The sequence below is a fragment of the Struthio camelus genome, chromosome 3 (genome assembly GCF_040807025.1).
Source record: "Struthio camelus isolate bStrCam1 chromosome 3, bStrCam1.hap1, whole genome shotgun sequence".
NCBI classification, from domain to species: Eukaryota; Metazoa; Chordata; class Aves; order Struthioniformes; family Struthionidae; genus Struthio; species Struthio camelus.
Genome location: NC_090944.1, coordinates 14,318,517 through 14,331,491, shown reverse-complemented (window position 1 = coordinate 14,331,491; position 12,975 = coordinate 14,318,517). Strand labels below are relative to the sequence as shown.

Here is a 12,975-nt window from a genome sequence, read left to right as displayed (position 1 = left end):
TAAACAGAAATGTTCTAAGGATCCATAAATGTCTCTGGCACTAAACACCAGAGGAAAGGACAAAGAATGATGGACTAGGAGCAGGAATACAAAAAAGGAAAAGGTTAAAATAAAGATAAGGAGAGTTAATTCCAGGGGCCACGATAAAGCGAGGAAAATCAACTGAATGTAAGAATAAATAAATTACAGAACATATCTCAGAAATTCTTGAAAGCCTTAACTATGAGGTATAGAACAGCACTGCTTTTCTGAGCAGAAAAGTGCCAGAAGACTTGATGTTTTGTAGCTGCAGAACCCTAAATGAGTGACAGATGAATCAAAGATAGCACAAAGACGGAGGGCTTGGACAGAAGGCTGGAAAAGTAAATAATATGACAAGAAAGTAGTAGTAAATAATAGTGACAAGAGAAAGTAGTAAATAATATGACAAGAAAAGCCAAGCAGCTCAACTTTTCAAAACCTGGACTTGAAAATATGGCATGCAGAGCGGTAATGACTGAAGGTTTCATATGGCTTGGGAAAAAGAGGAAATGCTGGGCTGTTCCAAAAGGCATTTCTAGGACCACACAGAAAATATCACAAGAAATAACAATGATTTCTATGGGATTTCTGTAACACCACTACTCTGTTGTCATTACAGAATTTCCTCTCTACAGTGGACACGATTGCTGATGATTCCATAATAGAAACTTGGAAAGTACTGGATGAGCAGCAGCCACATAAAAGCTCTTTGTTACTGCTTTCAGTAGAAAGATTTTCAGAGTACCTCCAACCAGTTAATAATACCATTCCTCCTGTCAACACAGATACCATTCAGCTAGAAGGTATAGTAGTCACAGAAAATAGCAAGACAGACTATAGTAAGAACTTCACCAGTAAAGAAAACCTCACGGTTAATGTGCTAATAGATGAAGCTGAAATTCAGACCCTGCCACAAAGTTCCACCATTGTCAGTGTGGCCTACTCAACACTTGGACATATTTTGCCCCAGAACAAGCCCATGCTCGTGAATGGCTTACTGCTAACAACAACTCTGAGCAGAAACAGAAAGCAGAACATCCATATTAATATGACTTTTGCAAAGAAAAATACTTCCCTAAAGGAGCCACAGTGTGTCTTTTGGAACTTCGGTCCCAATAGCAGTGGAGACTGGAATAGTAGTGGTTGCACAACCATAGAGGCAGAAGATGATGTCATTTGCTCCTGCAATCACTTGACATCATTTTCGATTCTGATGTCACCTGATGAATCCCGCCAGGGAAGCACTGAAGATTATATTACCTACATTGGTCTGGGCATTTCCATCTTGAGTTTGGTGATCTGCCTTATAATTGAATCCTTAGTTTGGAAATATGTGACGAACAACACAACCTCCTATATGCGCCATGTCTGCATACTCAACATAGCTATGTCACTCCTGCTCGCTGACATTTGGTTCCTTGTCACTGCCTCCACTCAAAACAAAAAGCATATCTGTATAGTGGTCACCTTCTTCATCCATTTATTCTACCTCAGTGTCTTTTTCTGGATGCTCAGCCTGGGCCTCATTCTTTTGTACCGACTGGTCTTCATCTTACACAACACAAGCAAGACTACTCAGAAAATGGTGGCATTCTGTCTGGGATATGGGTGCCCCTTTGTCATTGCAGTTATCACCATTGCTGTCACTCTGCCAAAGGACATTTATACCAGAAAGAAAGTCTGCTGGCTCAACTGGGAAGACAGCAATGCTCTCTTGGCCTTTGTCATACCTGCCCTTATCATTGTGGCCATTAATTTGTTCATCACTGCAGTCGTCATAATAAAAATACTGAGACCAACCATTGGGGACAGGACAAACAAGCAAGAGAGGAACTCTTTGATTCAAATTGGCAAAAGCGTGGCCATCCTGACACCACTGTTAGGCCTTACCTGGGGATTTGGCTTTGCCACCATCATCAAAAGCAGCTCCCGGGCATTCCATATCCTCTTTGCTCTGCTCAACGCTTTGCAGGTGAGTTACACATGTGCATGGTTTTGTTTTCTCTATGACCATTTAACACGCAGTAACATTACCGCAGTGCTGTGCTTGGGGAGAATAAACAGAATTTGGAAAAGGTTAGGTTTATCTTACATATCCTTATTCCCAAAAGGCTCTTTGGGAAACCCAATCTAGCAGCATCGTGTATTCTCAGTAGCCTTAACAGATGAGCCTTACGGATAAAGCTAACATAAAGATAACTTCCGACTTTGCTAGATGCTTTGCGGAGTGCTTGCATCCCACAGATTAGAAAAATACCCCTATTACGAGCAGGTGGGTGAGCTTCAGCATGTCTGCTCTCATTTACATTGCATCTGGAAGTATCATAGGATGTTCTTGTGGGTTGAAGTAATGAGGGAGTATAAACAGCAGGAAAGTCACCAAAACCAGCAGAGCAGTTCTCAGAAGAAAGAGGATAACTGGCCAAAATTCAGATCACTGATGGTTTTCAGTCAGTAGGATCTTTATAACAACACATTTAACTAGCCACCTTTATCCAGATATAAAAGGATTTCTTACAGACACAATAGTTATGTCTACTCTGTCTCTTAAGGATGGCCTTGAAATTGCACGTTCCAGACCAAACTCACCTGCCTTTTATATTGTGAGCCTCCTAGCTTAACCTTGGGGGCACAGGTAGGGCATGTCTTTCACACATGAAGGTCTATCCTACTAAGTATGCTTAGCGCTAGGAAACCACCTGTGTCACTTCTGTAGACCAGATATGGCTACAGTTCAGGCAGGCCAGGCCTGGAGACCTCTACCACAACAGTGGTCTGTTAAATGAGATGCAGTAAGAAAAATGCCCTCTACCAAACACATGAGAGTTCAGTCAACATGGACAATGTTCGAGATAACTATGAGGTACTGCACTTAAAAGGCTGATGTCATAAAGGACTGAATGTAATTATCTGTCCCCTAGGGATTATTCATTTTGGTGTTTGGGAGTCTCTGGGACAAGAAGGTAAGAATTCAAACTACTACTTATATTGCATGAAATATATTGTTGGAATTTGAACATAATTGCGGTATTTACTGATAGACTTTTTTTGAACAAATAGATACAAGAAGCCTTGCTGAAGAGGAATTCACTCTCCAGATGGAGTTCACAGCAAACAAAGGTTAAATCCTTTCCCTAAGAACGTATTTCTGAGTTACTGTTGAATAGTCTAACATACTCCTAGTGTCTTTTTAGTCAAAGGCCCTTAACATTACAAATTATTTATTAAAACTGGTCAGTGAAAGCCTAGTCAGAGAAACTAACAACATAAATATGAAAAATACCTCTGTTTTAAAGTTATTTTACCTACGGTTCAAAAACGAGAGGAGGTTGGTGGATATTTGATCATAAGTGATATATAAAAAACCATACTAAATTCCATAAGAGAGAATAAAATTGAAAATTTTTTTAAGTTAGAAAACTCAGAAAATTTCAGTGGCACCATCAATATTTGCAATCATACCAGAAATGCAAAGGGAACTTCTTGGTAAGAGGCCATTCAGTTATGGCCAGGAAAGGATGGAGAGGCTAACACTTGTGACTTCTGAGACAGGTTAGCCCACAGCCCGTGCTGAGAACAGAGCATGGGAGGAAGTAAGAAACTGTGTCCATCTGCAGCAAAGAAACAGACTTCACTGAGCCAAAAACAGCACATAAACGCACATGGTTCTACAACTGAGTCACCTGGATACAATCCTAGAAGACGAAAGATTTAGGTTCCAAGCCCAGCAAACTCCTGCATTTAGCACAAAATAGTCAGGAACTAAAAAAGAGAAACAGTGGTGGAAACGGGCTGTATCTTTAAAGGAGCTTCTGTAAGGCTGCTCTCGCACGGTTGTTTGCTACTGTGTTCCTGCTTCCAGTAGAGACATGTTCACCTCTACTTCTGCTGTCACTGCCATCACTGCCCACAGGAGGGGTCACGTTCCCAGACACAGAATATATAAATGTTTCAGCCAAGACGAATAAAAACCACTGGCTCAAGAGGGCTGCATGAGGATAGACAATTCTAGCTACTCTAGAATGCCATATATCTAGTTTCCTGTTTCACCAGACAGCTGCAGGGTGCAAAATGGAAGCCCTAGCACAGTAGCTCCTGAGGGAAGAATCATTAAGCTATGTTATTCAAGGTATCGGGGCACAGATCGCAATGATCTCCTCCAGCCTCATCACCTATGAATCTAGGAGCCATCTCTTGCTCACCCCTTTGCAGCAGTTTGTGAGTGCTATGGTCTGCTGAAACTTGGCGGGGCTTTCACCAGGGAAATGATTCCACTGCCTTCCTCACCTCACTCTTGGGAAGCTTTTCTTGACAGCGAATCTCCTTTTGCCTTTTTTTAGTTTCATCTGGTTACATCTGGCTTCACCGCCTTTGCTGCTTGCCACACCGGTCTCTTCCCTTGAAATCCTGGTTTCAACTTATACCTTTGCATTGATAACCCCTCACCAGAGAAGCCACGCCGGGGTGGGTCAGGGATGAAGGCATCAGACTCTAACCCCCGGGGCTTGGCGCGGAAAGAGAAAATGGTGGGGAATGGTTGCATCACTATTACACAATGAGAGTTTAGGCTGGTATCTGAACCGGCTTGATTCAGAAGAGCCTCTAGATAGATTGCTAAGGGAACTGGGAAGCAGACTTACAAGAACGACATGGCTAAGGGAACCGGGTACGGAGCCTCCACGGAATGAAGGAAACCATGGCTGGACTCTCAGTTGAGAGGGGGAAGCATTGGCTCCAGTCATCCCAGCTCCCACAGAATCACAGAATCGCTCAGGGCAGAGTCAATCAGAGCAGCTTGCTCAGAGCCACGCGCACTCAGACTTGGAATATCCCCAAGGATGGAGACTCCACAGCCTCTCTGGGCAACCTCTTTCAGCGTTCAAACACTCTCACAAGAAAAACGTTTGCTCTTACGCTGAAGCAGAATTGCCTCCAGTTCAGTTGGTGCTCGTTGCCTCTTGTCCTTTCACTGGGCGCCACTGACAAGAGTCTGGCTCCGTCTGGACTCCCCCTCCCATCAGCTATTTATACACAGTGATAAGATCCCCCTGAGCCTTCTCTTCTCCAGTCTGAACAAGCCCAGCTCTCTCAGTTTCTCCTTGTATGACAGATGCTCCAAGCCTTCCAAACATCCTTGCGGCTCTTCCCCAGACTCAGTCCAATGTGTCCATGTCTCTTTGGTACTCGGGAGCCCCGAACAGCGCACGCAGCTCCAGATGTATCCAGAACCAGAGCATCTTCTCAGCACTGACTCTGGTGTCCAATGAGAACCTGTGTCCCAAAGACCAGAAAAGACACAAGGCCGGGTACGGTTCAAGAAAGGCTTGTGTCCATCTAGGGGAGAGAGAGAGTGAAAAAATCTGAGAGCTAGACAGAAGGATGAGGTGGAATAAGCCATATCCCGCTGCGTGCAAAGCAGTGACCTGAGCTAGGGGAAGTCATGCAGTGAGCCTCAGGGCGGTGCGAGTGTCTAGCTTGAATCTAGAGGCAGTCCAGCCACCAGGCTTGAGCAGTACTCCAGATGTGGTCTTTCCAGTGTTAAAAGAAGAGGAATAATCACCTTCCTCAACCTTCCAGCAACACTTGTCCCAGTGGAGCCCAGGAGACTGTTGGCCTTCTTTGCTGCAAGGGTATATTGCGGGTTTGTGGTCAACTTAGTCTCCATCAAGGGTCCGAAGGCCTTTTCTGCCAAGCCGCTTTCCAGCCAGTCAGTCCCCAGCCTGTACTGGTCCCCTTAGTTACGCTTCCCCAGGGGCAGGACTTAACATTTTCCTTTGTTGAACTTCATGACAATCCTGTCAGCCCACTTCTTCAATCTTGCATCGAGCCCCCTCTGAATGGCAGTACAACCATTTGGTATATCAATAATTTCTCCTAGTTTTGTATTATTTGCACACCTGATAAGGGCGCCATTTTTTCCATTGTCTAAATTATTAATGCAGATGTTAAACAGTATTTTAAACAGTAGAGGAAGACTAGGGAAAATGTTGGCCCGCTGCTGAATGGGGTGGGTGCCCTGGTGACGAAGGATACAGAGAAGGCAGAGTTATTGAATGCTGCCTTTGCTTCTGTCTTCACTGCTAAGGCCAGTCCTCAGGAATTCCAGACCCTGGAGACAAGAGAGAAAGTCTGGAGAAAGGAAGACTCTCCCTTGGTGGAGGAGGATCAGGTTAGAGATCATTTGTCCAAACTTGACATCCACAAATCTGGCCAATGGGCCCTGATGGGATGCATCTACCAGTGCTGAGGGAACTGGCGGATGTTATTGCTAGGCCACTCTCCATCATCTTGGAAAGCTCCTGGAGATCAGGAGAGGTGCCTGAGGACTGGAAGAAAGCCAGTGTCACCCCAGTCTTCCCAAAGGGCAAGAAGGAGGAGCCAGGAAACTACAGGCCTGTCAGCCTCCCCTCCATCCCGGGAAAGCTGATGGAACAGCTCCTCCTGGAGGTCATCACTAAGCATCTGGAGGACAAGAAGGTGATCCGGAGTAGTCAGCATGGATTCACCCAAGGGAAATGATGCTTGACCAATCTGATAGCCTTCTAGGATGGGATGACTGGCTGGGTAGATGAGGGGAGAGCAGTGGATGTTGTCTCCGTGGACTTCAGCAAGGCTTTGGACACTGTCTCCCATCACTTCCTCCTAGATAAACTCAGAAAGTGTGGGTTGGATGAGTGGACGGTGAGGTGGATTGAGGACTGGCTGAACTGCTGGGATCAGAGAGTTGTGATCTGCGGCACAAGGTCCAGCTGGAGGTCAGTCACTAGTGGTGTCCCCCAGGGGTCTATACTGGGGCCAATGCTGTTTAATATGGTCATTAATAAACTGAATGTTGGGACAGAGTGCACCCTCAGCAAGTTTGCTGATGAGACTAAACTGGGGGGAGTGGCTAACACACCAGAAGGCTGTGCTGCCATTCCGAGGGACCTGGACCGGCTGGAGATCTGGACGGAGAGGAACCTCATGAAGTTCTACAAAGGCAAGTGCAAGGTCCTGCACCTAGGGAGGAATAACCCCATGCAGCAGGACAGGCCGGGGGTTGACCTGCTGGAAAGCAGCTCTGCCGAGAAGGACCTGGGAGTGCTGGTGGACAACAAGTTAAGCATGAGCCAGTAGTGTGCCCTTGTGGCCAAGAAGGCCAATGGTCTCCTGGGGTGCATTAGGCAGAGTGCCTCAGCCCTTTGCCACATCAAGGCTCTGTGTCAGGATGAGACAGGGATGATGAAGATTCTGCTTCATTCCACTTGGTCTGGGATCCCCAGAATCATCCACCTGTTTTTTTTTTTTAACTGCCCTCGAAGTATTCCAGCCATTTCTGCAGGTGTATAAGCGCTCAGTATTTGGGGCTGGGGACATTTCCTAATGCACTTTAAAGTGTTATTCCTTCTCTATAGTTTGAAAATAGCAGCTACTGGATGTGGTGCTATTTAGACTGCGGGAATACTTCTTTTTCCCCAGGAAGCTAGATGAAGTCATTCCCAACCAAGAATAGTACAACTATCAGATAAGTATGTCAGGTTCTTCACTCCCTCCTGTATCAATACATCCTGCAGAATAAAGTAGAGAGAACAGCTTGTTAAGTTGTAGGCCCCAATTCTGAATTCATTTTCGGCAAAATCCTCTAGGCCAGACACTTTCAACTCTGTTTGACACTGTTGAAACTGCTCCAAGCAGTGCGCCTGGTTTCCTTGGCTGTTCTACTGATAAGGAATAAACAAAGCATGATCAAAATATTTGATGAAACTTTTAAAATACGATTTATTTTAGATACGATTTATTTACATTCTTCGTCTATCACCTTATGAACTAGGTGACAGTGCACAGAACTGTCTAATTTTCCATATCACATTATAACGTAATGAACAGCAAAGAACTGAACAGAGATTTGTTTTCCATACTTTTTTTTACATATCCCTTACAGGAATCTCATTAAATTCTCAAACCTGATGGAATCATTTCAGAACCAAAAAAAAAGACTTCCTTTGTTTTCAGTAGCAAAAACTCACTTTTTTCCTTCCTATCTGGACTGTACATAGCTGTGTTCCATTGCCCTCTAGTGGATCAAGTTAAATTTGCCTCTGATTATCTTAGCTTATTGGCCTTCTATGACCACCTCCAAAAGCATAAAAATCATAGTTTTTCTCGCTACCCTAAAGGATATTCTCCCTCAGATGAGGGACCAGAAGTCTGTGCTGTCTGGCATGACAGACTCTGAAGCCTAAGCCATGTTCCCTGGGCAACAGTTAGATACGGCTTGTTTCTTTTTGTGTCCTGTACTTTATCTCCATCATTGCCATCATGAATATGCCCCTTTCTGGACTGCCTGCTTGCACCATTGATCAGTATTTTATTGTAACTAATTTTTTTCCCCTCTAAATGTGGCTACAAAGAAAGTTCTAGGCTTTTGACAAAAAGCAATTTCTTTCTTACAGTCAACCTCCCTGATCCTGGTCACTCCAATGTTCGCTATGAGCTATCCGTTCTCAAGGACTTTTAACAACTTATGTGGCAAAACAGGTATGTGATGACAGATTTCTCCTGCTGAAGTTCAAAAAGGCATTTTCCAGAGTTCTAATTCCCAGGGTCTGTCTATCCCAATATGTATCAATCTATTCCTCTATCCGTTCATCCATAGATGGTAGTTTAATCTTCTAGTATGAAGGAACTGTAACAACTCAAGTCATTGGAATCTGCAGCATAATTGTATAATACTAAAAGGAGAATTGGATGGTAGCATGCTTCATTAATTCTAAAACCCACTGACTAGGCTTTGAGCTTTGTTTTGAACTCAATGATCTTATGACTCAGTGCTCCTCAGTTTCACGTTCCCATAATCCCCACCATCTTAGAGCACAGAGCTGTAGCTTCTTAAAGCTTCCCCGGCAGTTATTTTATGGAAATCACCATTTCAGGTATGACTTTGTTTTACAAGAAGCAGTGATGAAAATATGAATAACTTAATCCCTAAACATGTGATCATTGTGTCCAACTATTGCTCAGAGTAGATGGTGAGGTTTCGTTAAAGTGTGGGATATAAAGGAGGCTAATATCAAGATAAGCAACTGCTTTTCAAGAATCCAGTTATGAGTTAGATACTGGAACAAGAAGTTAGTCTCTGACTCTGCTACTGAAAGCGTATGTGAGTATACCAGCCAGATACAAAAGCCTCCCCCCACAGGAATGAGACTTTCTTACAACTACCTTCCATGCTACTGTGTCCCAGACTCCCATATTATCATCACTTTGCCATGCTCTGTGCATCAGGGTTTCTGTTTAAAGCTTCATGGTCACAGGAGGGAGGGAGCTGGGACTCGCTTCAAGAATGTATTTTCTAGACAGTCTCCAATGCTCAAGGAGAACTACTCAGCCACTCCATTCATGTGAGTAAATTACAACCCTATGACAAGATCCTCAGTTCAAACTGACAGATCTTGGCTGTTTCACCAAAGAGATTGACTTTTTTATTCTCTGACATTGCTGTAACCCGGAAATGGAAGACAGTGTCAGGGTTGCAGGGCAAATCAAGGCCTCTGGGGCCATCAGGATGAGTGTCTTTAACTGTCCTTATTTTTTATCACCAACATGTCCCATACTCTTTGTCCTCATGTCTAATTGCTTTGCTTTGCTTTGCAGGAAAATACAGAGTATCTTCTTCAGAGCCATCCAGCTCTTCCTCTGAAAACACTTCCAAGTCATATTCTTTGCTGAACTGAAGCACTGCAGATGCTAAACAATGTATCTGTAAAAGGACCTATGCCCTTTCTGAGTCACAAATACAAGGCATCTGTGAGTCGTGAAGAAGTGAACTGCTTCATATTGACTAAACTGCGCCTTTGTGCATTCTTCGGGAATAATCCTTTCTGGTTAATGTGTAAGGCAGTGAAGCTTCGCAAGATGGAGTTTTACATTCTGCCAATTCCAGAAGAGATGACAAGACATTTCAAACTTGGAAGGATTTGAAGGCCTTCAAGTGCCATTAAAGACTTTGGGAGTGAAGAATTCTCAGCTTCTACAAGGGTGCTTAGCACTGTGCAGTACTGAGCCATGAAAGGCAGTGCTATCACAGCTGTTGTCCAGCGATTTTAGTATTTTCCCTTGCCAACTCTCTGAATGATGCCAAAAGCCTATGTGGATACAGAAATACCTCCTAGCTTCTCATCCACCCTCCTGTTAGAGTCTGGAATGGCCAAAGAGTATACTGCTCTGCATTTTCTGTTTAACATTTTGTGGAACCAAACTTTCACAACTGAGAAGGTCCATTTCAGATCTTCACTTTTGAGTCAGATAAAAATGAAGACCGTGATAATTCCTGCATGTTTATCTTTCAGATAGGGTGCACCAAAAGCTCCATGTGGCTCCTCTTTAAGAAACGGAAGCAAACTTTATATCCTTAACTACAATTCTCCTTCCCTTGATATGTAATGTGGTAAGAGAAAGATGGTTCCTGCCCTTTACCACAGAGAGGGCTGCATTTATTTAGTGTTAAGTATGCAAGGATTCTCTTGTATAAAATCTGTATGTTTAGATCTTCTGTTGTTCACCAGAGGAGATTCATACTTGGAGGGCTCAGAGTGTCAATTCTGCAGTGAATAGAAACCACCATGTGCTAGGCAGGATGAAAGGTTCTATATAAATTATTGCTCTAACACTACATTTGTGGAATCAGCTATTTCCAAGTCTCTATGCCTTTAAAGGCAAGGTTCAGATATCTTAAGCAAAGGGTTATGAAAGTGCCTGCAAAGTATTTGTAGCAAAGACAAATGTTAAGAAATCTTAATGTGAAATATGATAGAAGAAATTTCACAAATCATGAAGACTTAGATTTTGGGCCAGTATCAAATACCGCTGTCAGGTGGTACAGCCCCATTTGGTTCCTGGGAAAACAGGGCCTATGTTCAGCAGTGGTGAACTTGTTCCCTGGACTTTGGAGTGGACTAGAATTGGAAACTGTTGCTTTCAGTTACAGGGATGTGCGACAGTTTGGGATGGGCAGGTGTTGATGATGATGATGACTGAAGACAATAAACAAGCATCAATCATCAAGTGCATTATTTATAGAGAAATCATTTTTGTTTGAAATTGTATTTGTAATACTAGAACTAGAACACAATTACAAATTAAGAGTTACTTGAAAATCCAGAATCTCTGAACTGTATGGTCAGTGGAAACTTGAAAATATGACCTTCATCCTTCCAGAAAGGCCATTCATTATTCCAAGTAAAATTTGCCTTTGGACAGCCATTTGGTCTAACGTACCCCAGAAGCAGCTTGTGCAACAATGACCTGCTACAGAAGGAAACCCCTGTCAGTGCGATAGACTGCTTATAAACTGTAAAGTATGAGTCCCTATAGGCAGAACAGTCCCACTGCAACTTATCTCTGAAGCCATTTCATCTCTGAGGTTTCATCACATCTCCAAGATTAGGTAAACCTGGGTCTAGAGTGTATGTGAACGAAGAATCAGGGTGTGATGCTGAACTATTCTGCATTGAAGGGCTACCTTCGGGTAGATGTTCGAAAGTAAGGTCCTTGTCAGCATTACAAATGCTGTGATAGTTTGTGAAAGAGAAGTAGCTAAGAAATTAACTGTGCCAGCCTTAAAGACTAGGGGCCAGGGTTTCACTGGTCTTAACACAGGGATAAAGAGAACGGCAGAGAGCAGGATAGCTGGAAGGGAGTGCTAAATGAAGGAAGAATGGCAAACACATGGCAGCAACTGCTCTACACACCTCCAATCCACTCTCAGCAGCAAGAACCTCGATGAGGCTCCAGCACAGGCAAGCTGGCAGTGGTGTCACTGCCACTTTAGTCCCCTCAGAATTCTGCTGGTTGGGACAGCTGGCTACTTGATTCTAACCTAAGTCAGCCTGACTCCCCTGCATCCTGACTGAAGCCCTCCAGTCACCCCCTTTCCTGAAGTAAAGGGTGCTGCAGGGCTTTTTTAATGATTGCTACATGTGGCTGTCACCCTCATACCTCCTCCTGCTTAGCTGGAAGGGTAAGTATACTTATTTGGCCTAACTGCAGCGTTACAAAAAACAAAATGAGAGCGCTTCTATCTTACTAAAGAGCTGAGGAGGCCTAAACGGGCTCAAAATACTTTCTTGCTAAGGAAAATCGCTACTAGCTGGAAAAGTACAATGCAGGGGAGCACAACACATCAGAGAGTGAGATTCTGAGTCAGAGCATGTGCCTGTGCCAAGTGGAATAAAGCACTCAGAGCTCTCTTTTGACCTGCCAAGCCCACCTGATCACTGGAACAGGTGGGATCTCTCCCCTGCCTACCTTCCTTCTGTGGCTGTGGGTGGGGAGCAGTCACTACTTTGGCACCTTCACATGATTTACTCCAATTCAGGAAAAACAGCAAAGGATGGAATTGTGACAGGCAGGCCTCTCAGGGACAGATGTGCCTTCTCCTGCCCTCCCTAGTTGTCCCTAGACTGTGACCATTGCTGACCATCTCTTGTTTATGGTTCGAGCCCAGAATTCACCCTTTGGTCCTAAAAGACTTTGGGAATTTTCAAAGCGAGCAGCGCAAAGAGGCCGGGACCATTTTATCCACAGTGCAGTAGACTGTGAAAATATGTGTCCTGGAACAGGGGTTGGCATGTGTGCAGATCGTGATACCTTTTCTCTGGATCATGAACTCACTTATGCTCTGATCTCTGTGATACTTTCACAGGCCAGGGGTCTGGCCAGTGCGTATGCTTCTTACGCTGCACCAAGAAACTTGTACTCAGGAAACAGCTGGAAAAAACAGCTGAAAAATCAAATTAGATAGGAATAAGAACACCTCACATACAACTTGCATAGTCTTTAAGGACTGTACACCTGGTACTTATGTTGCAGCACCTGACACTGCAAGTGGATCAGTTAATCCCATGAGCAGAAGAAATAAGTAATTTGTTAAAGGTTTCTGTCCCGTGTCCTCCAGCCCCCTCTGCCTTCCAATCA

The 12,975-nt window shown here is 44.0% G+C and overlaps 1 protein-coding gene across 7 annotated transcripts in view; it reads left to right on the top strand.

The window, feature by feature from the left end:
- The window catches only part of ADGRF5 (adhesion G protein-coupled receptor F5), a 48,327-nt gene extending 37,258 nt beyond the window's left edge, over window positions 1-11,069 (top strand). For 3 of the 7 annotated variants that reach the window (XM_068937013.1, XM_068937014.1, XM_068937016.1), the window contains exons 19-23: window positions 641-1,993; window positions 2,943-2,984; window positions 3,082-3,141; window positions 8,454-8,538; window positions 9,655-11,069. In XM_068937013.1, the coding sequence (XP_068793114.1) occupies window positions 641-1,993; window positions 2,943-2,984; window positions 3,082-3,141; window positions 8,454-8,538; window positions 9,655-9,734 (1,620 nt within the window). In that variant the 3' untranslated portion in view covers window positions 9,735-11,069. The other 4 variants (XR_011139975.1, XR_011139974.1, XM_068937017.1 and 1 more) reach the window with 4 other exon arrangements.
- Window positions 11,070-12,975: the final 1,906 nt, after the last annotated feature.